Here is a 26076-nt window from a genome sequence, read left to right as displayed (position 1 = left end):
GATTTATGTTTCTAGGAGAGTGTTTCAGTAATTGCTATCCTTCCTTGTGAAGCTGTCAGGATTGAGGGTGGAAGGACTATGAAGAGAGTGCCTCAATTAGAACAGTTTTTGTACATCAAAGCTGAGTTTGAAATTTTGCCGTGTTGTTGCCATTGCTGGGATAAATAATGATCTCCATTAAATGAGACTTCAGTACCTTTTGTAGGTTCTGTCCCAGTTAGCTTTTAGGTTTATGCCAGCAGTAGGATGATCCAGTTCACAGCTATTGAGAGTTGCTGTCATTCTGGTGCTTGGTTTTTGGTAGCTTAGTATCTTCTCGCAAGGGGCTGTTAGTGAGCAGCTCACTGGGTAAATTGCATGTAGCTGAACACTGTATTAATTGGCTTTTATTTCTTGGATGCTGGGCTTGCAGCATGGGCTTGCATTCCTTCCATTCTCATTCTGTTTCACATAGTCTCTTGTGTGCATTACCCAAGTGCCAACAGGTCGCATATGCAACAATTTAACTTCAGTGTAATTTGATATGTATTTTTATCTGTTTTTTCCCCTTATAGCTTATTTCCAAGTACTTTCTTAATATTAATTCAGAGAAGCAATAAGATTCAGGCACAGAAGTGGAGTAAGACCAGCCTAATTAACACATAAAATCTTTATAGAATCCCTCTTCTTTTTGTCTCCTGAACAGTCTTTTACAATCTGATGCTGCAGATACAGTGTAATATTTTCTAAATCTAACTCCACTAGTATAAGCCTGGCATGACTATGTCCTCCCTTTAAAAAGGGGAGGGGGAGGACTTGCTGTACCCCCTTGAAGATACTGCCTACTATTTGGCTGGTTCACTGATGTACTGTGCTGTGCCCTCTTCAGGTTTAACCTTTAGTTTTGTCTTTCTTTCCTTATGCAGTTGATTTTCTTTGCCTTACTTTCCCCATGCTGTACATTTTTTGTGTCTGCAGTAAGTCTTAACATCACATAGCCCATCTCCCTCATATCCAGGAGGAAATGGACGTGGTCCTTGTCAGCGTGCTTATTGACAAGAAACACAATGTTTTATGTATTTTTGGCCATACTGATTTACTGGAAACATTAACTTCTTGGAGGAGCTATTGGAAAAATTATTTCTGTAGCTCTCCAAAATAACTTTTGCACCTTGATTTTAAGGCATGCTGGGACCACTTTTTTCTTTTTTCCTGTTCCATTAGGACATGGATCTCCCTGCTGCAGCTGTTCTGTTTTTAATGTGTTGCTCTGTTTCCAGGCAGATATACTGCTGTTTGAGTGGAGTTCATTTTTCTCTAGCAAATGTTTTTCCATTTGCCTTCTCTTTAGGAGGTAAATTTTTCAACCTACTATTTCGATCTCTCTGTTCACTACAGCAGCAGAACCTATGATCAAAGCTGCAACTGCAATATAAATAGAAAACCAGAACTCCACTCTGAATAAGAACTTTTTTCCTTTATTCTCTGCATTTTTTCTTATCTCTGGAAATGGAATGTTACTATCCCCTGTGTTCAAGGGAGCACGAAGATGAATGTGTGCACTGCAGTCTTAACTGGTCCTCTAAAAACGCACAAGTGAGGCAGCAGGAGTGCAAGACCTGCATAGTTCATTACTCTGAACCCCAGATTGCCTTCTGATGAGTTTGGCTGATTTGTCTGGAAGTAACTGCCCTTTGATTTGCTGCACATAAACAGCAGACCTTTATTTGAGATATCTTTCTTTTTAGTATTTCAAAGATGGCAACCTAACTACTCAGGTTCTCAGCCTGCTGTTTGGGTGCTTGACTGCATCCAGTCCTCACTGGTGGTGAGCATGGTGGCTGCACTGCCAGCCACAGCAGAATCTCTGTGAAATGTCAATTTGAACTGTTGTTTGTCACCTGCAGAAGCCCAGGAGCATCTGCCTAAAACTGATTTTCAACTGCTTGCAGTTTTTTTGTGGAAAGTGTTTTAAAAAGTGGTTTAAAGGTGATTGAGTTTCAGGAAAAATCTAACACCAGATTTCAGGTAAACCTATTTTCCTAAACAACTACTGTGGTTACAATTAATTTTTTCTTCGCTTGTCAAAAGCCAAATTCTTAACTACTATTTGATGAAAATTAATTTTTGACACTGCATCAGTTTAAGGTGTCCACTGGCTGTTTTGTGAGGCTTGATCCTATCTGATATTTACAGTGAGAATATACCTTACTGCAAACTTATGGTGGCTTCCAGGCCTTTTTTAAGTCTGAGTCTGCTTGCCATCCTATATGAAATTGCAGGTGTGGATTAAGATACAGACAGAACGGATTGCATGGAGCAATGTCCTTACAGGCACCCCATGGTGCTACAGGCCACAGTAGGCATGGGAGAGGTGGAGGAAGCTATCCCTCTGCCCTCTCCAGTGGATGTCATAGGACCCACCACTGGCAACAGCAAACTGATGGGGGAATAGGATGGGAAACTGGGAGATGTCAAGTTGTCATGTTAATATAAAAGTGTGTAGAGGGGAAGAGCTCAGAGGGTATTCTGCTTTCCCTTTCTCTACCAATATTTATCTCAATTTCACCAGCATCTCTGCATTGGCCAGGTAATCAGACAGTAGGTACTTCAAATTGAGGAGACTTGATTTACTGGTTGTCAGAAAGATTCCCAGTAATATATTAAAATAAATCCCTATCGTAGGAAGAGTTGAAAAGAGCATTTGGAATTGGCTTGGTCTCCCACCAGAGATTTGGCTCTCCCCTGCCTTTGACTTTTTTTTTAATGGAGTATTTTGTGGAAGAACTTGACAGATACTGAAAATTCAGCTCCTGACTAGATAGGTGGAAGAGATGGGAAGTGAAGGAAGACTTTCTGAACATCTACTCAAAAACCTGGCAGGACAATACTGGGACAATAGCAAATTGCAAGAGGTAATGAAGTGACAGGCAAAGCTATGGTAACTTCAGCTTTCTGCTCACCTCTGACTTTGCAGATCTTTCCCTCTCAGATGTAGGCAGGCTCTTTTCCACACAGAGGAGGCAGAGGGTGGAGCTCAGCGCCTGTATAAATTATAAGTGTCCTTCAGGTTGTTTCAGCAGCAGCAACAAGCTGCTAGCGTGTTTGTCAGCTGACAGATCTGTTAACCAAATTGGGGTTTCGGTTGCTGCCGCCATGTTTCGTGCCACGGGGAGCCCACCAGCCAAGGTAAGAGAATGGCATCTCTGCACTTTGCCGTGGCCGGGCACCTTTGCTGTTGGACCTCCCTTCTCCAGCTCTTGTGAGCAAATTCCCTCCTCGGTGCATCTGCTGAGATGCAGAGGCAAATGGCCGCTGGTGCACTGTGGCAGGGGCATCTTGAACTTCACAGATTTGCCATTTTCCCCTTTTACTTCACAGTAAGTGAAGTAAGAGAAAACAGCAACAGTGTGGCGCTTTTCTTTTATCGTGTGGTGTACATGCTGGAGTGAACTCCGTGAAGGAAGAGGAGGCTGGCCTTAAAGAGTTTACCTCCCTGTAAAATGAAAGTGCTTTAGCCCTCCTGCATGTTTTTCTCAGGATAGCACATGTTCATTGCTTGCCCCAGCTGAAATAAACCCACTGCTTTGTCTAGCAACAAAGCATAATTTATATTACTTTAGCTTCAGGGGAGAGATGTAACGAGCTACTTGGCTGATTTAGCTATCTTTAAGGTAATGTTTACAGCATCTGCTATTCTAGTGGAAGTACTTCATGTCTGGACTCGAGTTTTCTAATAGTAAATTTCATTCAGAGATTTTAATTGATAGCATTTAGTATAAATCAACAGAATTATTAGCTGAGAATTCTTTTCTCATGTATATCTTTAAAAAATAATGGACGTAGTGTCTGAAATGCAAGGTGTGAATTATTTACAACTAACCATTCTTTATGTATCAAATCCTATGTCAAATTTTCCAGCAAATAAAAGAAATATGGGCATTTGTGGGTTTAAAATATAGTGGGAAACAATGTTACATGCTATGGCCTATAGAGATCATTAATTGTGCAATGATAATATGTGCAAGTGAAGTTAAAGACTCAGAAAAATATCAGTAACTTGAACAGATACTTCAAGTGATAGATTAAAAATATTCAAATATTGGATGCTCAGGGCAAAGAATATACATTGTAAATGTCATGTACTTTCCGGATAAAATTTGTATCTAATCCATCTACCAGTTAGATCTTAAACTATCTATAGTAGATATGACTGTTATCTATCAATTTTAAATAGTAAGGTATCTAATAAGTTAATTCTGGATCTGATATCTAGGTAGATAGCTTAGGTATAATTTTATCTAGAAAGTCTCAATTACAAAGTTCTTGCACTTCATCCCAGTGCTGCAACTGATATTCCATGAGGGTAGACATACTCCTGGTTAATAGGCACCACTGCCAAAAGGTTTGACTACCAGCATAGGTTCAGATCATAAAGCTTCTGTTCCCAAGGAAAGAGATTAATTCAATACTTCAGGTAGCTCTGGTGTTCTGTCAGGGAAATGTGTTTTTCAGTATGTGTAAGTTGGTAAACAGATATGGAAATAAGAACAGTGGTTTTGGTTTTTTTTTGTTTTTGTTTTTGTTTTTTTTTTTTTTGTTTTTTTTTTTTTTTTTTTTTTTTTTTTTATTTTTGTTGTTGTTTTGGGGGGTTTTTTTGTGTTTTTTTTTTTTTTTTTTTTTTTTTTTTTTTTTTGTTTATGTTTTTTTTTGTTGTTGTTTTGGGGTTTTTTTTGTGTTTTTTTTGTTTTGTTTTTTTTTGTTTTTTTTCTTTTATATTAAAAAAACCCCATGTTTAGAAACGTGGATACTCCTAACTATCTAAGAAGACCTCCTTAAAGTCTAGTAGTAGTTTAAAAAAGCTACCAAATTGACACAGAAGTGATGGTAAGTATTAATTTACAACTTTTGATATTCATAACAAGGTCTTTTCTTCTACTCAAACAAGAATAATCACTCTTTAGCAGTTTTATTTTGTGGACTATGGAATAATTTTTACCTAGTAAAATACTCAGAAATTTTATCAAAAGAAAGCCCCAAGGGACCCACTGATACATGTAAAGAGGTGAGTGATAGAATATGAACAGGAGATACACCCAAAATCCACAATGACTCTAGAAGCAATCCATCAATGCTAACATGAAGTTATAGTAAATGTGTGTAAGGTGAATTAGATTTCCTCACTTAACTGTTCAACTTCCAGTGAAAAGATTTTGGATAATTGTGATTCCCAAGAGAAATGAGACTTCTGTGGTCATGCTCTCTCCTTCTATCCCCTCTCATAGCTTTGCATATTTCTTCAGTCTGTTGCTTTTCCCATCAGAACTTTTCATCCCTTCAATTTTAATGAAAATAGGCAGCTGGTTGGAAGGACAAATTCCTATCAGTATTCTCACTGATGGAGGGGCTAATAAGCTCAGCCCATACTAGACATTAGAGGATCTATGTGGACAAGAGTGCTTTGGAACCAGGCTGATCATGAAGCTTTTTTATAGTTTGTAAATTTATGGATTTAACTTTAGTATGATAAATCTCCAAGCTGTAGTTGAATCAAATCCTCAGTATCTAAGATAAAATAAATGGTTTGGCGTGAGATTTAGTAGACAAGATATTGTACAGCTTCTAGTGCACCACTGAAGAAAGAAGTAATCCATGAAAAGAAGTAATTACTCATGTCTGAAAGATATTGATAAAGCTGAGCAAGGAATTCTACAACTATTTACAGAATGTCAGAAGGTAGCAAACTCCTCATACTAAACTTAATATAACTTGGTGTTATCCCATCGTGATAACTCTGCTCAACAAACTGCTTAGATTTGGTGTAGGGGGAGTGAAACACTGACATTCCAATCAACCTTCCTACATTTACAAACCAAAGACTTAAAAAAAAAAGAAAGAAAGAAAGAAAGAAGATGTAGGTATGGGAGGAGGTTCCCAGATTGCAGAAACTTCCCTAGAAGACTAACTTTCTAGTGAAGGTAGCCATGAGATGTTGTTCTAGGAGCAGCATGGAGGGGCAATAAGGACTGAAATCGAACATATGAGCTCCTGGTAGGTTTTTGTCCTTTTACTGCCATCCAAAGACTGTCTTGGTAGGCTCCTCAATATTTATGAGCTTTGAGAAGATTTAATACTCTCAAAGTTGTCTTTTTGGAATGAAACCTTAAGTGATTAACCACCTATAAACAGGGGAATTATGTATCCTCCTGAAGCTGACCAACATTCATATGACTATTCTCTGGAAGCCAGCGAATATGTATTATTGCAATCAGAGAGATGTTGGCAACAGATGTGAATTTTCAGTTTGTTAAGGTTTGACACAGCTGTGGCAATTCTGACATGCTAGTTTTATCTCCTGATTGTTGACTTTTCTGTATTTTGAACAGAAATGACTCTCTCAAAAACTTGCTTTGAGAGTACAGAAATATTGTTCAATGGTAAATACTTTAGAATGAAAAGAAGTTTGGGGTTTTTTTTGTTTTTTTTTTTTTCCTTTGTTTTGTTTTTTTTTCCCTCCAATTTTTAGCCTACCCTTTCTTTGGTACTCTGGAGATGCTACTATTTGTTGGTCTGGAATGTTATTGTTTAGAATGCAAACATACACAGGTAGCTGAATCCTGCACTCTGTTGTTGGGCTCAATGTGGCACTACTACTTTTCCAGCAAAAGTAGAATGATACACTTGTGGGACTTGTGCACCTTTGACTCTGGATGTTTACAGAGGGATTTTGTTACTGTCTGCATGCCTATGCAAGAAACCATATTTCTCCCAAGGAAGTGAACTTAAAATAACAAGACCAGTACAGCTGCAAAACTGTCGAGAGCTATCTGGATGTGGTGTCTTCAAGTTGCATTAATTGAGAAGTTACATGTTGCTTTTCATGTTATGAAAATAGTAAATCTTATCTCTAACCATAATTATTTTTTTCTAGAAGGGTATTCTGGAGTACCAGCACTTTTGGGCAAAGACATTATTTTTAGACCATCCAAATCAGACCCTAATATTCTGCTCTGGACTATTGTTGAAGAAAATTAGCTGCCTTTATCTGATAAAGAAACGAATTAGCCCACTTCTGAATGGTTATCACAGGCTGAAGTAACTGCAGTCTTGGGAGAGGGGTGGTTTCTGGCTTCCCCATGGGATTTACACAGCCCATAGGGTTTGTTATGGCCACATTTCCCCATCAGAACATGTTTGCCTTTTACCCTGCAACAATGTCAGGGCTAAGATGCACTGAATCGGACGTAGTGAACAGTCATCTTTGGTTGTATTTCCATTGGTGGGCAGATGTTGACATGTTTAAGCAAAGTGATTGCTGTTGAAAGGGGAAGGGAGGGTCTCTGGCTCTAGTGGGAAAGGATGAAAACACAGCATCTATTACAACTGAGAGTACTCTGATGATGAACTGCAGATGCACCATTTTTATAAGCCATTTTTTCATCACAAACGGTTCAAAGCAAATTTTATATCAACATCCATTTCTTCAGTGAAGGCAGACTCTGAGAATGGTTTGGGCTTCTGTTGAGCAAGGAGGAAGTTGATTACAAAATAACATAACATTAACAAAATAACATATTAATAAAACCAGTCACCTCTGTACTTGTCTGCATAATCCAATAATTTATGTAAATAAAAACCACAAGGAATGTTGAGTGAGTTTCCTATTTGGTAGTCCTATGTCAAATAGCTATTTGCACAGGAAAATTATAGTCAAATTCTTTCAGTGGGCAACTGGAACAATATGGAAGTGTCTCAGCTGGAACCTGTAATGTCCACAATGCAGTAAACTCAGAAAGTTTTAAAAATATCAATTTTAAATTTGGAGTAACACATATTAGAACTGATTCTTGCCACACAAGAACAAATTTGTCTTGCATTTTTATACAAGCAGTGTTTCAATCAACCATTAAAAGACCAAGAGACAGGGTCATGTGATTTTGTAGGTTTAACAACAGGGTTTCTCTGCTCAGGGTGACTCTTGAATATTAATCTGAATTTTAAAAGTATATAACTTTAAAACAGACATAATAAAATTTAATATCAAGCCTTCTTTTCAACATGCTAATTTACATCTCAGTTGCTGTCCATTTGAGGTAACATAATTTACCTCAAAATAAGCCTGAATTAAACTGAATGCAGGTTATTTTAATCTCTAATAAACAAGTCAGCAGCATCCACCCCATTTTAAAAGAATTTCAAATTAGCTGAAAGTAAGTGAGTGATTCCTTCTGTAGAGAAGCTCCTCCTTCCCCAACAGTTTATCTCTCCAAAGTTAATCATTTCAGTGTCAGGAAAATTAATCATGGTGCTAACTTTCAAAATAAAATTGTGAAATTATTTAGTTACATTGTACCGGGATTCTCTCATTTAGACAAATTGAGACAATGTTTCAGTCAGTGTGTATTTAAGCTTTAAGTTTTAATTTATTAATGATAGTGGGACTACATGTTATTATTGCTTATTATTGCTGAAGAGCCACTCTAATATGCAAACAAACAAAAAAAAGATAAAAGAGCAGAAAATTAAAAAAAACTTTTATATGTACCAATTTGAAAAAAGAGTTAAATATTTCTCTCAATTATTAAGATTGTCATGGTTCATATGTGTGTTCATTCACACTTATGAGAATGTGTTTTGAAAATATTAAGTATTTTCTGACCAGCTTAGGCTGAAAAGCTTAATTTTTTGTTAAGAGTAAGGAACAAGTAACTTGAAATAAGTATTACAATGATAGCTTGCCTGTGATAGAAATAAATCTCATGTCTGGAAGGGAAGTGGTTCCATTCCCATTAGGTATTTTCAGGATACATAATGATACAGGATTCTGTGATACCATTCCTGCAAAGCAGGGCACTTTTTTCTTCATCTGAAGGGTCTGTGCTGGGCCTGTGCACTGTTCACTTAAAGTCATCAGGATGTTTTGGTGAGCTTAGCCTACTTACAAGTGTCATGGTAACTTAGTCCTAGTTGGGATACAAAGTCAGGAGTTTATAGAGCACTTTGGTAAGTACCATGTCCTGACCTACTGTCAGTGCTGTTCCATGACCTGGGCAGGCAGCTGCAAGTTCCTAATATCCCCTTCCACGGGCCCCGTTATGACCTCCTTGTGGCACGGGACCCTTGGTGGATTTGCAGTGCAACCATCACTGTGGCTGTGCATGCAGCAAACTGCATGAAAACAGGCACCTCTAGGGTGACTATGAGAGCTTTCCATGCCATTGTCTGAGTCTGTGTTTTCTCTCTGTCTTCATTTACTCAAGCTACTTAGCAAGTAGCTGCACGTTGTGCAGTTGTGTTACCGTCTGGTGTACTTCAACTGGAGGGTGGGTACCTCACTTCAAACAGACAAGCGGGATGACAGACTGTGCCCTGTACTGTTAAAAGTACATCTTGGTTTTGTATTCTGAACAAATTGTATTTATTTTCTTTGCAGATGAAGCTTTGCCCCCTCCACATGCTTTCTGTAAGAATCATACAAGCTAAGAACATCAAGTCAAAAGACCTGTGTGAGTTGTGGTTTGATTGTGTTTTTAGTCACCTAAGTGACACAGTGAGCAATATTCTTAAGTTCTGAAGGTATGCAAGCAATGTACATAAAGCACAGCAATAGAAATATTAATGCCAGGGCTATAATTAGATCAAATGCCTGAGGTATCCTTAGATTTGAATACATCTCTAGTGGCATTTCAGGGAACTGGTAAAAATCAAGACACACGGTTGAATTTTTTGGGCCACCACAGGAAAATAGACTTTGTGAGAACACTGCAGTCTATAAATCTGCTTGGAATGTTTTGGTTTTGATGTTTCTAATTGGTAAAAATCATATAATGGACAGGAATTTTGCCACACAGGCCACATATTTAGGTACCTTTTAATGAAATCCTGTACAATCATATTCAATAATCAAAGGTAAATTAGAGAATTTCAAGCCTTCTAAAATACCTTATCTTTCAGGGTATTTCCTGTTCTCCAATGACCAGTCACATTAAATTATACTGGTAGCTTTGGTTAAGGAGGACCTCTGTGGATCCAGTCCTAAGCACATGCTGAACATGAGGGCAAAACAGACTTTTCTGTGTACATTTGTGTTCAACTGTCTTTAACTCATTATCTCACCCTCACAGCCTCCTATGGCTCCTTCTCAAGGTGTGCTGTGGACCATTCAGCTGCCATTTTTGCAGTGGTCTCCCATGGGTTCCTCAGTTAGGGCAGAGACCGTGAGCTGCCTTTTGTCGCACTTGAAACTTCTGACCTCTGTATTCCTGTAGTGAAAAATCACTCATTCAGCCAAAAAAAGCATCACTTTGCAACCATTTTCTTGAGTTACAGCAGAGACCGTTTGTGTCTTGCCATTCAGGGCTGAACCTGGATGCGAGGGAGACCAGACCTTGTTGGTGGAGTAACTTCCAGCCACAGGGCTTCCTGTACTCCGGTGGCAAATGCCATGTAGCACTGTCCAGAGGGGGACACTAGAAAGGGGTTAGAGTGACAAGACCTGTATTTCTGAGTTTCAATGATCTCTTATATCTACTTTATTGAAGGGACAGGTCCACTTTCCTGCCAAAACCTTGCGGGGCAATGTTATTCACTGCTTGATACCAGTCTGAAGTATTTAGGCATCTCGGGCTGCAGTAGACATCTTCAGTCAAGTCCAGACTCCAGCTCTGAAAGACATCACCCTGGAGATTTCCTTTCACACCGTTGTCAAGCTTCACAAAGTAAATGTGCTTTCCCACCCTGGCTCTCCCCAAAGGATGGCCGCTCGAGGCACTGACTGCACTAACCATAAGGACTAGATGTAGGCCGGAAGTGACATGAAGATTTCTGACTTGCTCATGCTCTCCTGTTCTTGGGCCCACACCAGCTTTTAGCTGCAACAGATCATCTACCCTAGTACCTAACCCTTCTAGACAGCCATTATGTCCCTCTGCATGTTTGTGTTACTAGACTGAGCGAGCCAGTCTCTTCTGATCTTTTCTGTAATATGCATTCTCTTTTCCTGTAATCATCCTAACAGCCCTTTTTGGAACTAGCTGTAGTTTCAGTTAAACTTTTTTAACATCATTGACTTGAATTGTAGGGACTGTGCTCACTGAATGGTCAGTGGAGTCTTTTATACCTCTTTCTCTTCACATGGGAAACATGGCTTTTAGTGTACTTTGTGTGTGCATGTGTACACATTTGCAGTTTGTAGTTAATCAGGAATTAGATGGTTTTCCTTGGTTGTTTCCAGCTGACGATCTCTTAACTAACTAAAAAACCAAAACGAATAAGTAATAATGTTTATTAATTCCCTAGGATTATGGCCTAGCCCTACTTTTAATCTATAACATTGGCATTAGGTTTTTAATTTTTCTCTGCTGCAGTGACTGCATCAGACTGCTATGTGCGCTTGTGGCTGCCATCTGCTTCAAAGGGAAAGCTTCAGACCAAAACCATCAAGAATTCTGACAACCCTGTCTGGAATGAGACTTTCTACTTTAGGATCCAGAGAGAAGTTGAGGTAGTAAAAAAATAGAAATGTCACCATTTTGAATATCTGGGAGTCCTCAATTGACACCCTGTTGATCAACTGTGCTAAATAACTTAAGAAAATGCTTGTGTATCAGTGTGGTTTGCACAGAACAGTAGACATAAGCAGTAGTGTTCCCCTCAGCTAGTTACAGACATTGGTGATGTAAATGCCTATATCTAAGCTAGTCCAGATTCCCTTTGTTGTCACCTGAGTGAAATAACCACTGTTGTAGCAGCTTCTTCTGTGCTGTTTTGAATGGCTAATTTAGAAAGAGCTCTCTCTCCACTGGTTCTAAGCGAAGACTAGAGAAGTTGCTGTGTTGTAGACAACGAATTTAATCCTATTCTAAACTGTGTAATTGAGAGAACTTGGGGGATGAAGAAAATAAGTGTGTTCTTTGGGTGGGTTATCAGTTTGGTGCAGAGCACTGACATCTTTTCTGTCGTGGGAGAGTGGAAGCTCTCTCTTACAGGTAGTTGGTTTCTGTTTCATAGGTTTCCCAGTATTAGGTTTAATAATGTTCCACATTAGCAAACTCCTGAAGGAAAGCACATGTTTCTTTATTTTTACCAGTGTGCTATTGAAACAACTGCAAAAATTTAAACCATTTTTTTGTTTATGCTTAACAGAAGCTCCATAAGTGTTCTTATTTATTTTTTCTACTACTAGAACATTTTAGAATTGGCAGTGTGCGATGAAGATCCTCTCACCAAAGATGACGTGCAGTTCACAGTTCTTTTTAATGTTGCTAGAGTCAGACCTGGGGAGACAATCCGCGAGACATTTGCCTTGAAATCAGAGGTAAGAGATGAAAATACAGCGAGTGATTGACAAGACTATATTGTCCACGTTGGCTTCCATTTTGAGTTTGGATCTTCATAAACAGACAGCCTTATATATCATTACTGATACCTCATCAAAACAGATATAATTTTGCTGGATTTTTGTGACTTCAATAATCTCTTTTTACAAATTCAGAAAATGAAGCAGCTTCTCTCTCATGCTCTGTGGCGGCAAAATATATTCTTTTATCAAGAATAACCTGTAAATAATAATTTTTATCTTTTATAATCCAAATAAATAACTTCCTTACCTTTCAGCTTTATTCCACTTTTGCCACACTTAGAGGACATTTCCTCTTAAACGGCAACTTATTTATTAAAAGTATGAAGACAATTCACTCATCACTTGAATTAAATGATGCTTTCAGGCTTCTCCTGTTGGTGTTCATGCTGTGTTTCCTTCTAGGTGATTCAGATTTCTCTAGCACATAGTAAAGGAATGTCTGTTCTGCTAACATCTTTGGTATTTTATAAAGGAGCCCATGAAAGAGAGTTGTCCAGGAAACAAAGGTGGGATAGGTCTGTGACAACTCTTGGGCTTGTCTGAGCTGTAGCTGAGGTATTGCTACACGCTCATTGCAGGAAGGAGACGGTCCATAAGAACAGCTACTTCCCAAATGCTGAAAGTTGGTAACATGGATTTTCCTTGTGACCCTGCCAGCTGGTGCCACGCACTTCTCAGCCAGTGGGCGAGTCACTGGGAAATGCAATGATTCAATAACCTCCTCAGTCACTTGTCTAATTCATCTCTTCTGGATTCAGTGTAAATGTGATTTAAATGGTTTGTGTATGGAAATGTCTCTGGCCTTAGTCTGACTTGTTGCTGGGCTTCAATGCCTTTCTTCCATGCACATTGTCTTGCAGAAAACCATTATATTTCCTGTTCAGTCAAGCTTTCCCTCTCCGATGGTATCTTTGGAAACGTGTATTGTTCTACATATCACACAATGGGAGAGTATTAATCTTACATGCCATTCACAAGTCTGTGGTTTCCATTGCAATCTCAGCTTTGGAAAGACATAACGCAGAGCTTTTTTGGTGTCATAAGCAGGAGAGATATCAGCCATAGAAGTGCTTTTTAGGTGTGTCTATGCTGCCAAATTCTTACAGCCTCCAATAATGTATACTTATTTTACTGTTTTCTTTTCAGACCGAGAGGTGCACTAGGAAATGGGAAAGTTTGGAAGTGGAATTCTGGATGGAAAGAATGTGAGTAGAATTCCAAAGCTAGAAGGTAATGATCTGCCAGGGAGTAATAATATCTCAGAGAAAGAGAAACTTCTTCCAGCTCTTCATCCCAGCAGTGAACCTATATTACAGTTTCAAACTTTTTTTTTTAACTTAACTTCTCTAGCTAATTCCACCTTTCAGGGTATTTAATACAAATCTTAAACTTCTGTTCAACATGTACATCCAGATCCTAGAAATGGTATAAAATGGGCACAATGTGGTAACTTTTACACAAGATGTGTGCAAAACGTAACATAGATGTTCTTCAAATTGTTAATATTAATTGAACAATGCGTAGAACACTGTGGAGTTTCTCAAAGACCATAAAACTTGTCTTGTATGATTATACATAGAGCTTTGTAGACAGTATTAGAAAAGTTACCCGTTAGGTGATAGCTTAGTCAAACTGAAAAAAATACAATCAACAAGTAATAAAATTAAGACCATCCCTCTCAAAGTGGTGATCAGCATTGTCTGGAGGAGAGCAAGCCCCAGTAAGATAAACTTTCTCTGTCTTTTAAAAGCTATCACAAGTTTGGTTGAAGAAAACCTGCTTAACTGCACATTCTGGCATATTTGAGTTTAGCATTAGCAAAAAGAAGAGAATGTAGCCCAGTCAAAACCGGCTGATTGCATGATCAGAAAAAGGAGCTATAAATAAGGCTTCTTATTCTTAAACATGAAGAAAGGAGGAAAGTTCCTCCTTCTTCTCAAAATTTGACGGGTAGGACGGGTACCTTCTATAACAGATATAAGGCTCTGGAACTAGGACACCAGACAACTGATGAGGTTCTTTTGGGGTAGTGGGGCCTCCTAAACCAACACGACCTGTAACAGGCATCAAGACCTCCTCTGTTAATGGGAAAAGAAGAGTAGTTGTAATATGAGACTCCCTTTTAAGGGGAACAGAGGGCCCAGTATTCAGATCGGACCCGACTCACAGGGAAGTCTGCTGTCTCCTGGGCGTTCGGATAAGGCACATTACTAGAAAACTGTCCAGTCTAGTAAGGCCCTCTGATTACTATATGATATTGGTTGTTCAAACTGGCAATGAGGAAATAATAAAGAGAAGTCCTAGGGCAATCAAAAGAGATTTCAGGGCCCTGGGACAATTGGTAGAGGGATCAGGAGCACAGGTAGTAATTTCCTCGATCCTTCCAGTAACAGGGAATAATATTGATAAGAATAGGCAGATCTGTCAGGTCAGTGAATAGGTCCAAGGTTGGTGTAATTGGAAAACTTCTGGGTTTTTCGACCATGGGATGATCTATTCAATACCTGGTCTGCTGAAACCTGATGGGATGCACCTATCTCAGAGGGGAAAAAGAGTTTTAGTGCAGGAGCTAGCAGGCTTTGTTGACAGAGCTTTAAACCAGCTTGGTAAGGGGAAAGGGACAAAACCAGGCTCACCAGTGATGAGCGATGGGATAGTGTCCCAAAACTTGAGAAAACCCTACTAGGGTCCCTCAGTCTGCCTCAGGAGGTGTTGACTATAATGTACCACACCTGAATTGTTTCCACAGCAATGCACGCAGCATGAGGAACAAACAAGAGGTGTTCAAAGCTTTGGCCCAGTCCCAGAGATTTGACATCATTGGCATAAGTGAAACCTGATGGGATGAGACCTGTGGCAGGAGTGCCCTATTGCACAGTTACAGGCTCTTCAGGAGGGATAGGCATGGCAGAAGAGGTGGAGGGGTAGCACTGTATGTAATATAAGGGTTAGAACATATGGAGCTCATAGTTGGCCATGACACAGTTGAGAGCCTCTGGATAAGAATCAAGGGGCAAACCATTATGGGACTCTGCTACAGACCTCCCAGCCAGGACGGTGACACTGACGAATTCTTCTTTGAGGAACTCAGGGACACTTCCAAGTCAACTACCCTTGTCCTTATGGGGGACTTCAACTTGCCAGAAATCAACTGGGAGCATCACACAGCTGGTACAACACTGGCCAGAAGATTTCTGAAATACCTGGATGAAACTTCATGGAACAGGTCCTAAGGGGGCTGACTCGGAAAGATGCTGTCCTTGATCTGCTGCTTGTCAACAGACTGGATCTCGTGAGGGAAGTGGAGATTGGTGGCCGTCTTGGCCACAGTGACCACAAAGCAATTGAGTTTAAAATCTCTGTTGACAGGAGGAAAAGTGCCAGCAAAACTTCAGCTCGGGTCATGAGGAGAGCAGACTTTGGGCTGCTCAGGGAGTTAGTAAATAAGGTCCTCTGGGGAAAGGTTTTTGCAGGTGCTGGGGTCTGTCAGTGCTGGTCACTTTTCAAACACCACCTCTTAGGGGCACAGGAGCAGCAATTCGCAAGTGTCAGAAATCAAGCAGGCAAGGCAGAAGGCCTGCTGAACAGGAATCTTCTCTCTTTGAAATAATCAAAAAAGTAAGATGTATGTCCAGGGGAAGCAAGGACAAGTGATGTGGAAGAATTCAGAGATGCTTCTTGCCACTGTAGGGAAAAAATTTGTGTGACCAAAGCTCTACTGAAGTTGAAGGTGGTCAGAACTGTGAGGGACAATAAAACGTTTTTTCAAATATGTTAATGACAATAGGCAGTATAGAAATATCATCTGCCTGTTACAGAATGAGGATGGTCACCTCACAAACAGGGGCAGAGACATGGCAGAGGTGTTTAATGCTTTCTTTGCCTCTGTTTTCAACATGAATGACGGACCAAGGAGATCCCAGTGCCCTGAGCTGTAGGACCTTGACTGTGAGAATGATCAGCTCCCAGTTGACCTTGAAATTGTGTGGGACCTGCTGCTCCAGCTGGATCCTTACAAATCTATGTGGCCTGATGGGATTCATCTCAGAATCCTCAAAGAGCCTGATGTCATTGCAAAACCTCTCTTGATGATTTTTGAGCTGTCTTGGGAATCCAGAGAAGTCCCAGATGACTGTAAGCTGGTGAATGTTGTTCTGGTTTTCAAGAAGGGCAAGAAGGAGCAACCTGGAAACTACAAGCCTGTCAGTCTCACTTCAGTGCCTGGTAAAGTTATGGAGAAGATTATTCTGTGAAGTATTGAAAAACACCTGAAAGACAACACTGTCATTGATCAGAGCCAGCACAGCTTCATGAGAGGAAAGTCCTGCTTATCAAACCTTGTTTCCTTTTATGACAAGGTAACCCACCTAGTTGATCAAGGGAAGCCAGTGGATGTAACCTTTTTGGATTTCAGAAGGCTTTTGATGCTGTCTCTCACAGGATCCTTCTGGACAAAATGTCCAGCCCGCAGCTGGATATAAACACATCATGCAATGGGTGAGCAATTGGCTCACAGGTCGAGCACAGAGGGTAATAGTGAATGGGGTGACATCAGACTGGTGACCTGTCACTACTGGAGTTCTGTGGGACTCCATCTTGAGCCCCCTGCTCTTCAAGATCTTCATAAATGACTTGGACACAGGACTGGAAGGGATACTAAGCAAGTTTGCATATGATACAAAACTGGGAGGAGCTGCTGACTTCCTCCAAGGCAGGGAGGCCCTGCAGAGAGACCTCAACAACTTGATCAACCATATGAAAGAGAAGTGCTGGATTCTGCACCTGCAATGGGGCAACTCCAGATGTTTGTACAAACTGGGTAATGAGATGCTGGAAAGCAGTGCCATGGAAAGGGACCTGGGGGTCTTGGTCAAAGGCAAGTTGGATAGGAGTCAGCAGTGCCCTGGCAGCCAGGAGGGACAACCATGTCCTGGGGGGCATCAGGCAAAGCATCGCCAGCCAGTCGAGGGAGGGGATTGTCCCACTCTGCTCTGCACTGGTGCGGCCTCACCTTGAATATTATGTACAGTTTTGGGTGCCACAATGTAAGAAGGATACAAAGCTCTTAGAGAGTGTCCGAAGGGAGGCAACAAAGATGGTGAAGGGCCTTGAGGGGTAACCTGAGGAGCAGCTGAGGAGCAGCTGAGGTCACTTGGTCTGTTCATCCTGGAGGAGACTGAAGGGAGACCTCATTGCAGTCTACAACTTCCTTGTGAGGGGAAGAGTGGGGGCAGGCACTGATCTCTTCTCTGTGGTGGCCAGTGACAGAACCCGAGGGAATGGCCAGAAGTTATGTCAGAGGAGGTTTGGGTTGGATATTAGAGAAAGGTTCTTCACCCAGAGGGTGGTTGGGCGCTGGAACAGGCTCACCAGGGAAGTGGTCACAGCACTAAGGTTGCCAAAGTTCAAGAAGTGTTTGGATGATACTCCTGGACACATGGTATGACTCTTGGAGATGGTCCTGTGCAAGGCTAAGGGTTGGACTCAGTGATCCTTGTGAGTCCCTTCCAACTCAGCGTATTCATTGATTCTATGAAAATCACTGGTGTTCTTGGTTAATTTCTCCCACAGTGAAACTCAGGAAAAATGTATTTATCTATGAGAGATACCTTAAGAGAGTTGTAATAATCTCCTGCAAATGTGGAAACAGTCACAACTACATATATAAGTTTAGAGTGAGACACAGTGCTTGGGAACTAGACTAGAAATAAGATGAACACCTTTCACCATTCAAGTTATAAGGCATGTGGGGGATTCTCCATTCTTGGAAGTCAAACCTAGCTATTTACATTTAAAGACATTTTACAGCCAAAATAGAATTTTTAAGGCTGAAAATGGTGTTTGGTAATATACCCTGGACTTTACACAAAGTCAAAGATTGCATGCTGCATAACTTTAATGGTCCTTTCAGATATATGAAAACACTTATGAATGTATGTAACATAGGAGTGTTGGAATATTGGCCTTAATGAAAGATGCTGTTCTTAGACTCTGTAGGTTACTCATATTATTAAATAACCACATCCATTCAGTGACAGACCTAGGTCTTACAAGGTAAATGTCTGGGACAAAGATTTTTATTGCTTACCTCTGTGTTTTGCAGTCATACATATAGCACAGTGGGAGCTAATTCTTGTTTGCCATTCATTTGTGATCAGCCATAAATTATAATCTGGAACAGTCAGAAATGTCTTTTCTAATAAGTATTTTCAGAACAGACTAATAGTAGTCTTTGCTTTCCCCAAGTCATATGGTCATTTGTTAATAGCAGGACACGATCCCACCCAGATCAGTATGTCTTTGTTCTACTGTATCTTAGTATATAGTTTTAAGCAGTGTTACTTTTATGGGCTTTCCTGTCCTTCTTCTTGTTTGGCTACTGTATTTTGGTTCACATGCTTAACAGGTGATTGTGTATTTTGCCTTTTAGAAAACAAATTGTGCTAAAATAACTATATGCAGTTTTAAGTAGGAAAGGTCATAGCAATGCTATTTTAAAAGAAAAAACAGCAACCCAGATACTCAAATGGCTTTCATATGTTTGTTATTGTAATTTGATTATGTCTTTTCAGCCCTGGCCCTCCAGAGCGCCTCATTACCAATGATGTCCTAGTGGTAAGGTTCACATATGTATTTATCTTGGAGTGACTTCTCCTTCATTTTGATTCTCTCCTCTTCCCTGTATTCTTCTTCTCCATCATTCTGATGTATTCTCCTTGGAATATATCTGTAATTTTATAGAGAGAACAGAAACTACCATGATAGAGAAGAGCACGGTGTGCATTATAAAGTGAAAGATGTGGGACAGTTCCCGTTTGTTACGGCTTAACTGTTGCCCTCTCCATGCAAAACCAGAAGCCGTGTTTCTTGAAGTCCTCAGATATTACAGATGTCAATATGTTGTGAAGCTGTTGTTTGTTAATGTCACAGAACCCTATATTTGTTGGTGTTTAAAGTGAAAACAGCTTGCTTTTCACGTAATACAGGATGGCACTTGGCAGGAAAAATAAAGGTTCTAAAAGGGATGAGTTTGTAGAAGACAGTTGTAAGTATTCAGTGTGCTTATGACTGGAAGGATATGTAATATAACACCTTTTTGGGAAATGAGTTTTTTAATGAAGAGTTATTTTAGTTGTTGAAACATAGAGCTCTGTTTCAGTATTAGTCAGCATGTGGTACATTACCTATCTCCTTGGGCTGGCCCTGCAGCTAAGGAGTACAAAGTACTTCATGCCAACCACTCCAAGCCTGCTCATGGTTTCCAGATGCTAGCCCTTAGTACCCCTGAGGTAAAGTAACACGTATTCTGTTGTTTCCCTCTCATTTTCTGTGTGAGGCATAAGAGCTGTAATGATTGGCATGCATTGTTCCTGAGATGACTTGAAAAACTGCCCTGGCATGAGTTATTAAAGGTGAACTGGATTGACTCAGGTGGAGAGTAGGGTGAAATAAATCCATGATTTCCCTACATCAGGGCCAGTAAGAAGATGCCATGTAGATTAATCACTGCCACAATACACAGAAACTCATCATCAGATGTTTTCCTCCACCCTTCCTAATAATTATTATATATATATGTAGCTGTTTGGGCAACGGTGTGTTGTACAGAGTTTCCTGATTTTGGGATAACTTGAATGGGTTAACCATCTCTGACAAAACACCACTGTATGGACAGTCTGAAACAGTACAACTGGGCTACTGTACTGGGATAATGAGCTCTGAATTTACTCTTGTGCAACTTGATTGCTCCCAGCACTGCGACCAGTTCTGTTTGCTTTATATTATAGGTAGTGTTTTTCCGCATGATGCTTCATTATTTGCTGCAGATGTGGCATTTGCTATCTTCACCCTTTTCTACTCCTGTCTGTTACAGTCCCGTGAAGTTTGCTGCTTGGAAGTGCAAGTGGACATTAATGAAAGCAGGAAATATTTGAAAGGTATGGTGATTTCTCTGTGAGCTGAGGACATGACCAGATCAACCCTATCATTAGTCATTCAGATCCAGAGACAACTAAGAATGTTCTGAATCATATATATATATATATATAAAAATATATAAATATATAAATATATAATGATATATGTTCTAAATAATAAAATGTAATGCAGTGAAAGTCCCTGAAGTACCTTCAGTTGTAATGCTGATCTCTGTGTCTTTTTCTTGAAGTTGTCAAGTTTGGATACAGTAAACTTTGCTGGTGGAAGTGTGAGAGGGTGCTGGATCTGAGAGCACTCCAAGCTATAGGGTAAAGGCAGGAGTACCAGTTCCTGTGCTGTAGGAGACTTGCCAGTGTGGCAGCTTACAGAGAAGCTACCACAGAAAATTACTCCAGCAGAAAGTTTGTCAGCTTTGTTAGCTATTTTACCTGAACAGCAGTATTATTCTCTAATTAAACTTGTTTTCGCTAGAGGGTAAAAATCTTGTGCTTAGCGTGCCTGCCTCTCATGAGGGAACACAGAAGACTGCAGAGGACACAGATACTTTCTACTTCCATTGCTTGAAGGCTTGGGAGCCAATTCTAAAAGTCAGGCTGCAGGTAATGGGCATTATATGCTACTACTGTTCATACTGCATGCTTATTTACAGTGTCACCAAAATAGCAAAGAACTGGATTGTTTGTTTTCTGTAAATACAACCCATGTTTTTTGTTTTGTATAGAAAGTTTCTGATAAGGAAGATGACAACAGCAATTTAAGTGACACCTTAACAGTACCACTGAAATATCTCCCTGTTGGACATAGAGTGAAAGTAACTCTCCCTGTAAGACATGTAAGTGTTTCAAAATTTATATGATCTTTTGGAGAGAAGAATAGAATAACCCTCAGTATTTAACATCATAATATTGAAAAAAAAATTTAGTAAATCTGAGTGAGAATTTTGGGCAAATACAGATTTTCTATGAAAAAAGTTAGTTTTCTCAAAGAAATATGATTTTTTTGTCTATAAAATCAATAATTGGGAATTCATCCTGGCCAGTTTGAAATGTATTTCAGACCAATCTCTGCTGTACTTTTACAGTTAAAGGAGAATTTTTGATACCCTTAGTAAGCTTTTGGGATGCCCTACTGCTCTTTATCAAGCCTCGGTGGCTACTACAGTTTATATACCTAAATTTTAGATGCCTAAAGTTAGATGCATTGAATCATGCCCTCAGAAAACAATGCTGCCATGTTCTTCTAAGTGTATAGTCATTATGGTAACTGGTGCAGAGATACAACTCTAAGTTGCTTTAAAAGCAGCAGTAATGCTGCCATGTGGCCAAATGAATCTGTTAACAATAGCCAGACATCCTTTTCCAGACTGTGCAGCAAAAGAGAAGCAAAAATAGGAGGAGAAGAATTTCCCTGAATTTTCAGCAGCCTTTCCTGTAACAAGAAGGAAGAATGAATGTTTTGCCATTAGTGATTCCCCACCTCTCTTTTTGGACTATCTTTTACCTCTAGCTTTTTGAAAGGATGAGATGACTTGTATTTCCTCTTTTATCACTTCTATCACTGTCTTTATCTGGCTGCTTTTCTTCATCCTCAGGGATGTTTCAGTGTAAGTTTTACTGTGTGGCAGTGAATGCAACCAATGTATTTGGGTGCAGAGGGTGGCAATGTGATACTGCTGCTGGGTTAGGATGGTTCATGGAGGTATGTTCACAGTGAGGAAGAAATCCTGTTTCACAGCCTGTTCATCTAACCACTTTGACCCCTCCTTCCTCTTTTACTTCTCTATACAATATGCTTGGTGTTGCTTTCCACTTTATTCTTGCTACAGTTTTTTTTTAAAAGTATGCAGGGTGTTAGTGGTGGGATATTCCAGGAGACACTGCAAATTTGGATTTCAAAGCTTTTCTTTTTCCCACTCATTCACATCCCTGCTCTTATTTCTTTGTTTACAGAATGTGCCACTGCATCTGTACCTCCAACTTAATGATTGGTAAGAGGAATGTTTTATTTTTCTCTAAAGGTTTTATTGCTCTTTGAACTGTGAAACCTAGAACAGAGTATCTTTTATTTAGATACAAGGAATGCACAAGACTAGAGGCAAAATATAACAAAACTCATCATTAAAGAGTCACCACAATAGATCAAAGTTAGATGTCCTTGGGGCAAAGGAGTCATACCAAGATGCAGAAGAAATTATGAGTTTCAAACAGTGAGGAACTTAGTCACTGAATGTCCTTTGCATCAAAGAACCAATGACCGAGATTGAAGGCTTCTTCAAAAAGGACACAGGAAGAAGGCAGAGGGAAAAGGAAATTTGAAACAAGCAAAACATCCAGAGTCCATACATTACTCAAACCACACAGGTACTCTTACGAAAATAAACTTGTGGTTCTGGTGATAGCAGTAGAAAGAAGTATAAGATAGGAAAGACAAAATGTTACATTGTAAAGTAATGAGTCAGACAACAAACAAACAAAAATTATTTTAATATCTTTATCATCACATTGTTTGTGTGTTAGAAATGCCCATGAAAGACCTTCTTAGGTTCAAGACACCCTTTGCTCAGAAATGATTTGAAGCAGAAATAGAAAGGACTCAATTTACAAAGCTACTGAAAGACAAAGCCACTGAAAGACACAAAGCCTTTCTCTTTTCATATTTGCTATCCTTAGCTGACAGTAAACCTTACACTGAAACATCAGACAATAAAGACACCACATAGAAGCAAACCAGTTGATTTCCTTGAAACTGGAAGATGCATTTCTGTTTAAATGTGAACAAGGAATCGTGATTTTTTATGATATTTAGTAGACTGAAGTTGCTGAAAATAAATCCATATGCATTTTAAACACCAATCCCATGCCTCTGGGTTTATTCATATTTCAGCACAGAAAAACTAGATGTGCGTTTCGGGTATGATCTGTGCCAAGAAGAGCAACAGTTCTTGCAAAAAAGGAAGAGAGTGGTTGCCGGTGCCCTGAAAAGGGTTCTTCATCTGAAAAGAGATCTACATGGACGCGAGGTCTGTGAATTGAAATCCAAGCATGGTGTGTGGGTCTGTTGAATTAAGATTAGCACAAGTCCCCACAAAATTTCTAGTAGATTTTGCATGTTGATAACATAGCCATAGATTTGATTGGTAGCAGAACAGAAGTTCTCAGTGTGACATACCCCCTACTCATGTAAAATTTCAACTCAGCTGTTCATGCCTCCATTCTTTTCAATGGGCCAAATTCCCAAGGACATAATATACCACACTTCAAAGCCAGAGTTTCAATGCTGCAATGCTGTGGGTCAGCAAGATATAGGATATTGTGTTAGATACAGCCTAGCCAGACAACCCAAACCAATAGGAAAACAGGAGTATTGGAAATTCACCTCACATAGATATTTATTAAATTATTGTAATGTTCCTTCTTTAGGCTTACCTGTTTTTTTTTTCATTTTCAGAACACTTCTCACAAAAAGTCAAAATTGTTTGGGGTGAAGAAAGAACATTTTATAACAAGCTGAAGTATTTTAGTTGCCAAGATCCAGGGTGAATTTTTAAGGGAAATTTTTTTTTTTCTTGTTGAAATTATATTTGTTGAAGGAAAAAAATGCTGTTGAAAAAATCATTTTGGGTTTTTTGAATTCTGCTAAGTTCAAAAAACTTCCTTGTCCATTCTTAATTGCATTTACTGCAATTTTTTGTTATTTTTAATAAAATCATATCATTATCTATTAATAATCATTGCAATTCCAATTATAAAGAGCAAGGATAGGAAGGAGAGTTAAAATCATTGTGTATTGAAACTCATCCAAGCTTTGGGATTGAGAAAACCCACCGAGTATCTGGAGGTTAATTTAAAGAAGGTACTGGTAAAGACGGGCTAAATGTTGATTTAATTTCATTGTCCTCCAATGAAGTCTGCTGAGGAAATCCTATGAGCTGTAAATAGACTTCTCCAAGTACGCAAGGGAGTAGCTTTATGAGGATAATACTTATATTTTGAACAGGTCCCAGTAATAGCTGTTATGGCAACAGGCGGAGGTCTCAGAGCAATGTCAGCAATGTTCGGCCACCTCTTAGCTCTTCAGAAGCTAAATCTGTTGGACTGTGTTACCTATCTCACTGGGGCTTCTGGCTCAACATGGTGAGTATAGAAAATGAGGTTTGGTTGGGAATGACTGTGACTACATTCCCACACAGTGAGAGAGAGGCATCTCTTTTAAAGACTTACATTGTTAACAAGTGAACAAGGCTCACAAGAGCCTGGTGAAGCTCTTACTGTTGGTTCTCAATTATAACTTCAGTTTAGGCTTACCGATTCTCTTTGTTGATTAAAGTGATTGTGTAAATATAGCAGTTTTCCAAAATCATCTAAATAAATGGTCGATTTTCTCACATTTCTGCTGCTTAGGACCCTAGCAGACCTATATGAGCATGCTGACTGGTCACAGAAGTCTCTAGAGGAGCCACTTAAGGCAGTAAAAGAAAAAGTGACAAAATGCAAACTCAATCTTATGTCTATAGACCATCTGAAGTATTACCACAAGGAACTCACTGAAAGGGCAAAAGCAGGACATGTGTCATCTTTTACAACTCTGTGGTCGCTTGTTCAGGAAATGTTCTTACATGAACGGGTATGTAGATGGTCCTGCCTAACAACTGAGAAACATCCACTCATTTTCTTTAGAGCTTTACTCTTTGAGAGCATGATGTAATGTGTGTAACAAATTCAAAGAGACTGAGGCATCCCAGTGTGATTTGTAAACTATGACAGAGGATCTTGGAGCCAGGATTTTCCAGAGTAGATAATAGTTTGAAGGTGCCTCTGTACTAGGGTACCCAAAAACTAGGAAATTCAGGAGGGAAACTTTCAGAAAGAGCTGAGAAATTCCTGCACCTACCCTCCTGAAAAGTCAGATCTTTTACAATCTGTTTATAATTTGACACTTAAGAGCTGGAGTAATCTGTCCTCATGTGAACATTAATCTCAGCCTTAGTAAAGATCTATGGGATGCAGACAGTCAAGGCACTTAGATATTCTAAAGAAGAAGCTACTAGGTATCAAAAAGACAACCAAGAAGGAAAGCTCAGGAACATGAAGGAAAAGGCCTCGTATTAAAATGTGACTCACAGATTCCTCTGTGTTGTAAAATATCTGTTATCAATCCGTATGCGGGTAAATTGTGTCAGTGTTATGCTCTTCCAGAGGTTTACTGTGATTTTTTTTTTTTCATTGATTAGCCAAGAAAGTACAAACTCACAGACCAGCGCAGGGCATTGGAGCATGGACAAAACCCATTACCTTTCTATGCAGTCCTCAATGTGAAAGACGAGAAGTGTGGTACTTTCAAATTTAGAGGTAAGTGTTCCTAGAGTTTCTTCTGATTCTGGGTATGGACTAAAGAGAATTTGGAGGGAGGGTGTGTGTGGGTGTGTGTGTGTGTAGAAAAAAAGGGGAATACATCTGTTACTTGCCCTGATTCAGCAGTCATCTCTTAATAAAATGTTTGTCTTTTTTGCAAACTACTGGGTTAGAAAGAGCAGATCTGCTGGGTAACATCCTCAGCCATAAACAGGACACTTCTGAAATTCTGGGGTGAAATCCTACAGACATTGTGTAGAAGTAAAAGTCCTATTACAGACACCGTGAGTGAGTGTGGGCAAATCATCTGATCTTTTTCTGCCTCAGTTCCACACCTATAAAATGGCTTTGATGCTTCCTTAGTTTGTAGAGGTGCTGGAAAATGTAATTGTCACTTCCCTAAATACTACACTGATAAAGGTATGAAAATGGAGTGGAGTATGATGC

General features: G+C 39.5%; 1 protein-coding gene across 4 annotated transcripts in view; it reads left to right on the top strand.

The window, feature by feature from the left end:
- LOC108495411 (cytosolic phospholipase A2 beta-like) overlaps positions 1 to 26076 on the top strand; it is a 57709-nt gene that overhangs the window by 21455 nt on the left and 10178 nt on the right. For 2 of the 4 annotated variants that reach the window (XM_017811092.1, XM_017811097.1), the window contains 14 exons: positions 9413 to 9485; positions 10521 to 10697; positions 11346 to 11482; positions 12164 to 12295; positions 13487 to 13545; positions 18913 to 18955; positions 20214 to 20277; positions 20750 to 20877; positions 21000 to 21110; positions 22228 to 22265; positions 23162 to 23297; positions 24275 to 24411; positions 24679 to 24901; positions 25509 to 25626. In XM_017811092.1, coding sequence (XP_017666581.1) covers positions 9413 to 9485; positions 10521 to 10697; positions 11346 to 11482; positions 12164 to 12295; positions 13487 to 13545; positions 18913 to 18955; positions 20214 to 20277; positions 20750 to 20877; positions 21000 to 21110; positions 22228 to 22265; positions 23162 to 23297; positions 24275 to 24411; positions 24679 to 24901; positions 25509 to 25626 — 1576 coding nt within the window. Of the gene's footprint in view, positions 1 to 3093; positions 3169 to 9412; positions 9486 to 10520; positions 10698 to 11345; positions 11483 to 12163; positions 12296 to 13486; positions 13546 to 18912; positions 18956 to 20213; positions 20278 to 20749; positions 20878 to 20999; positions 21111 to 22227; positions 22266 to 23161; positions 23298 to 24274; positions 24412 to 24678; positions 24902 to 25508; positions 25627 to 26076 lie in introns of those variants that run through there. The other 2 variants (XM_017811087.1, XM_017811105.1) reach the window with 2 other exon arrangements.

Source organism: Lepidothrix coronata, unplaced genomic scaffold (assembly GCF_001604755.1).
Source record: "Lepidothrix coronata isolate B3197 unplaced genomic scaffold, Lepidothrix_coronata-1.0 Scaffold1, whole genome shotgun sequence".
Taxonomy (NCBI): domain Eukaryota; kingdom Metazoa; phylum Chordata; class Aves; order Passeriformes; family Pipridae; genus Lepidothrix; species Lepidothrix coronata.
Note: the sequence above shows the minus strand (reverse complement) of the source record. Positions and strands in the feature narration are given on the sequence as shown.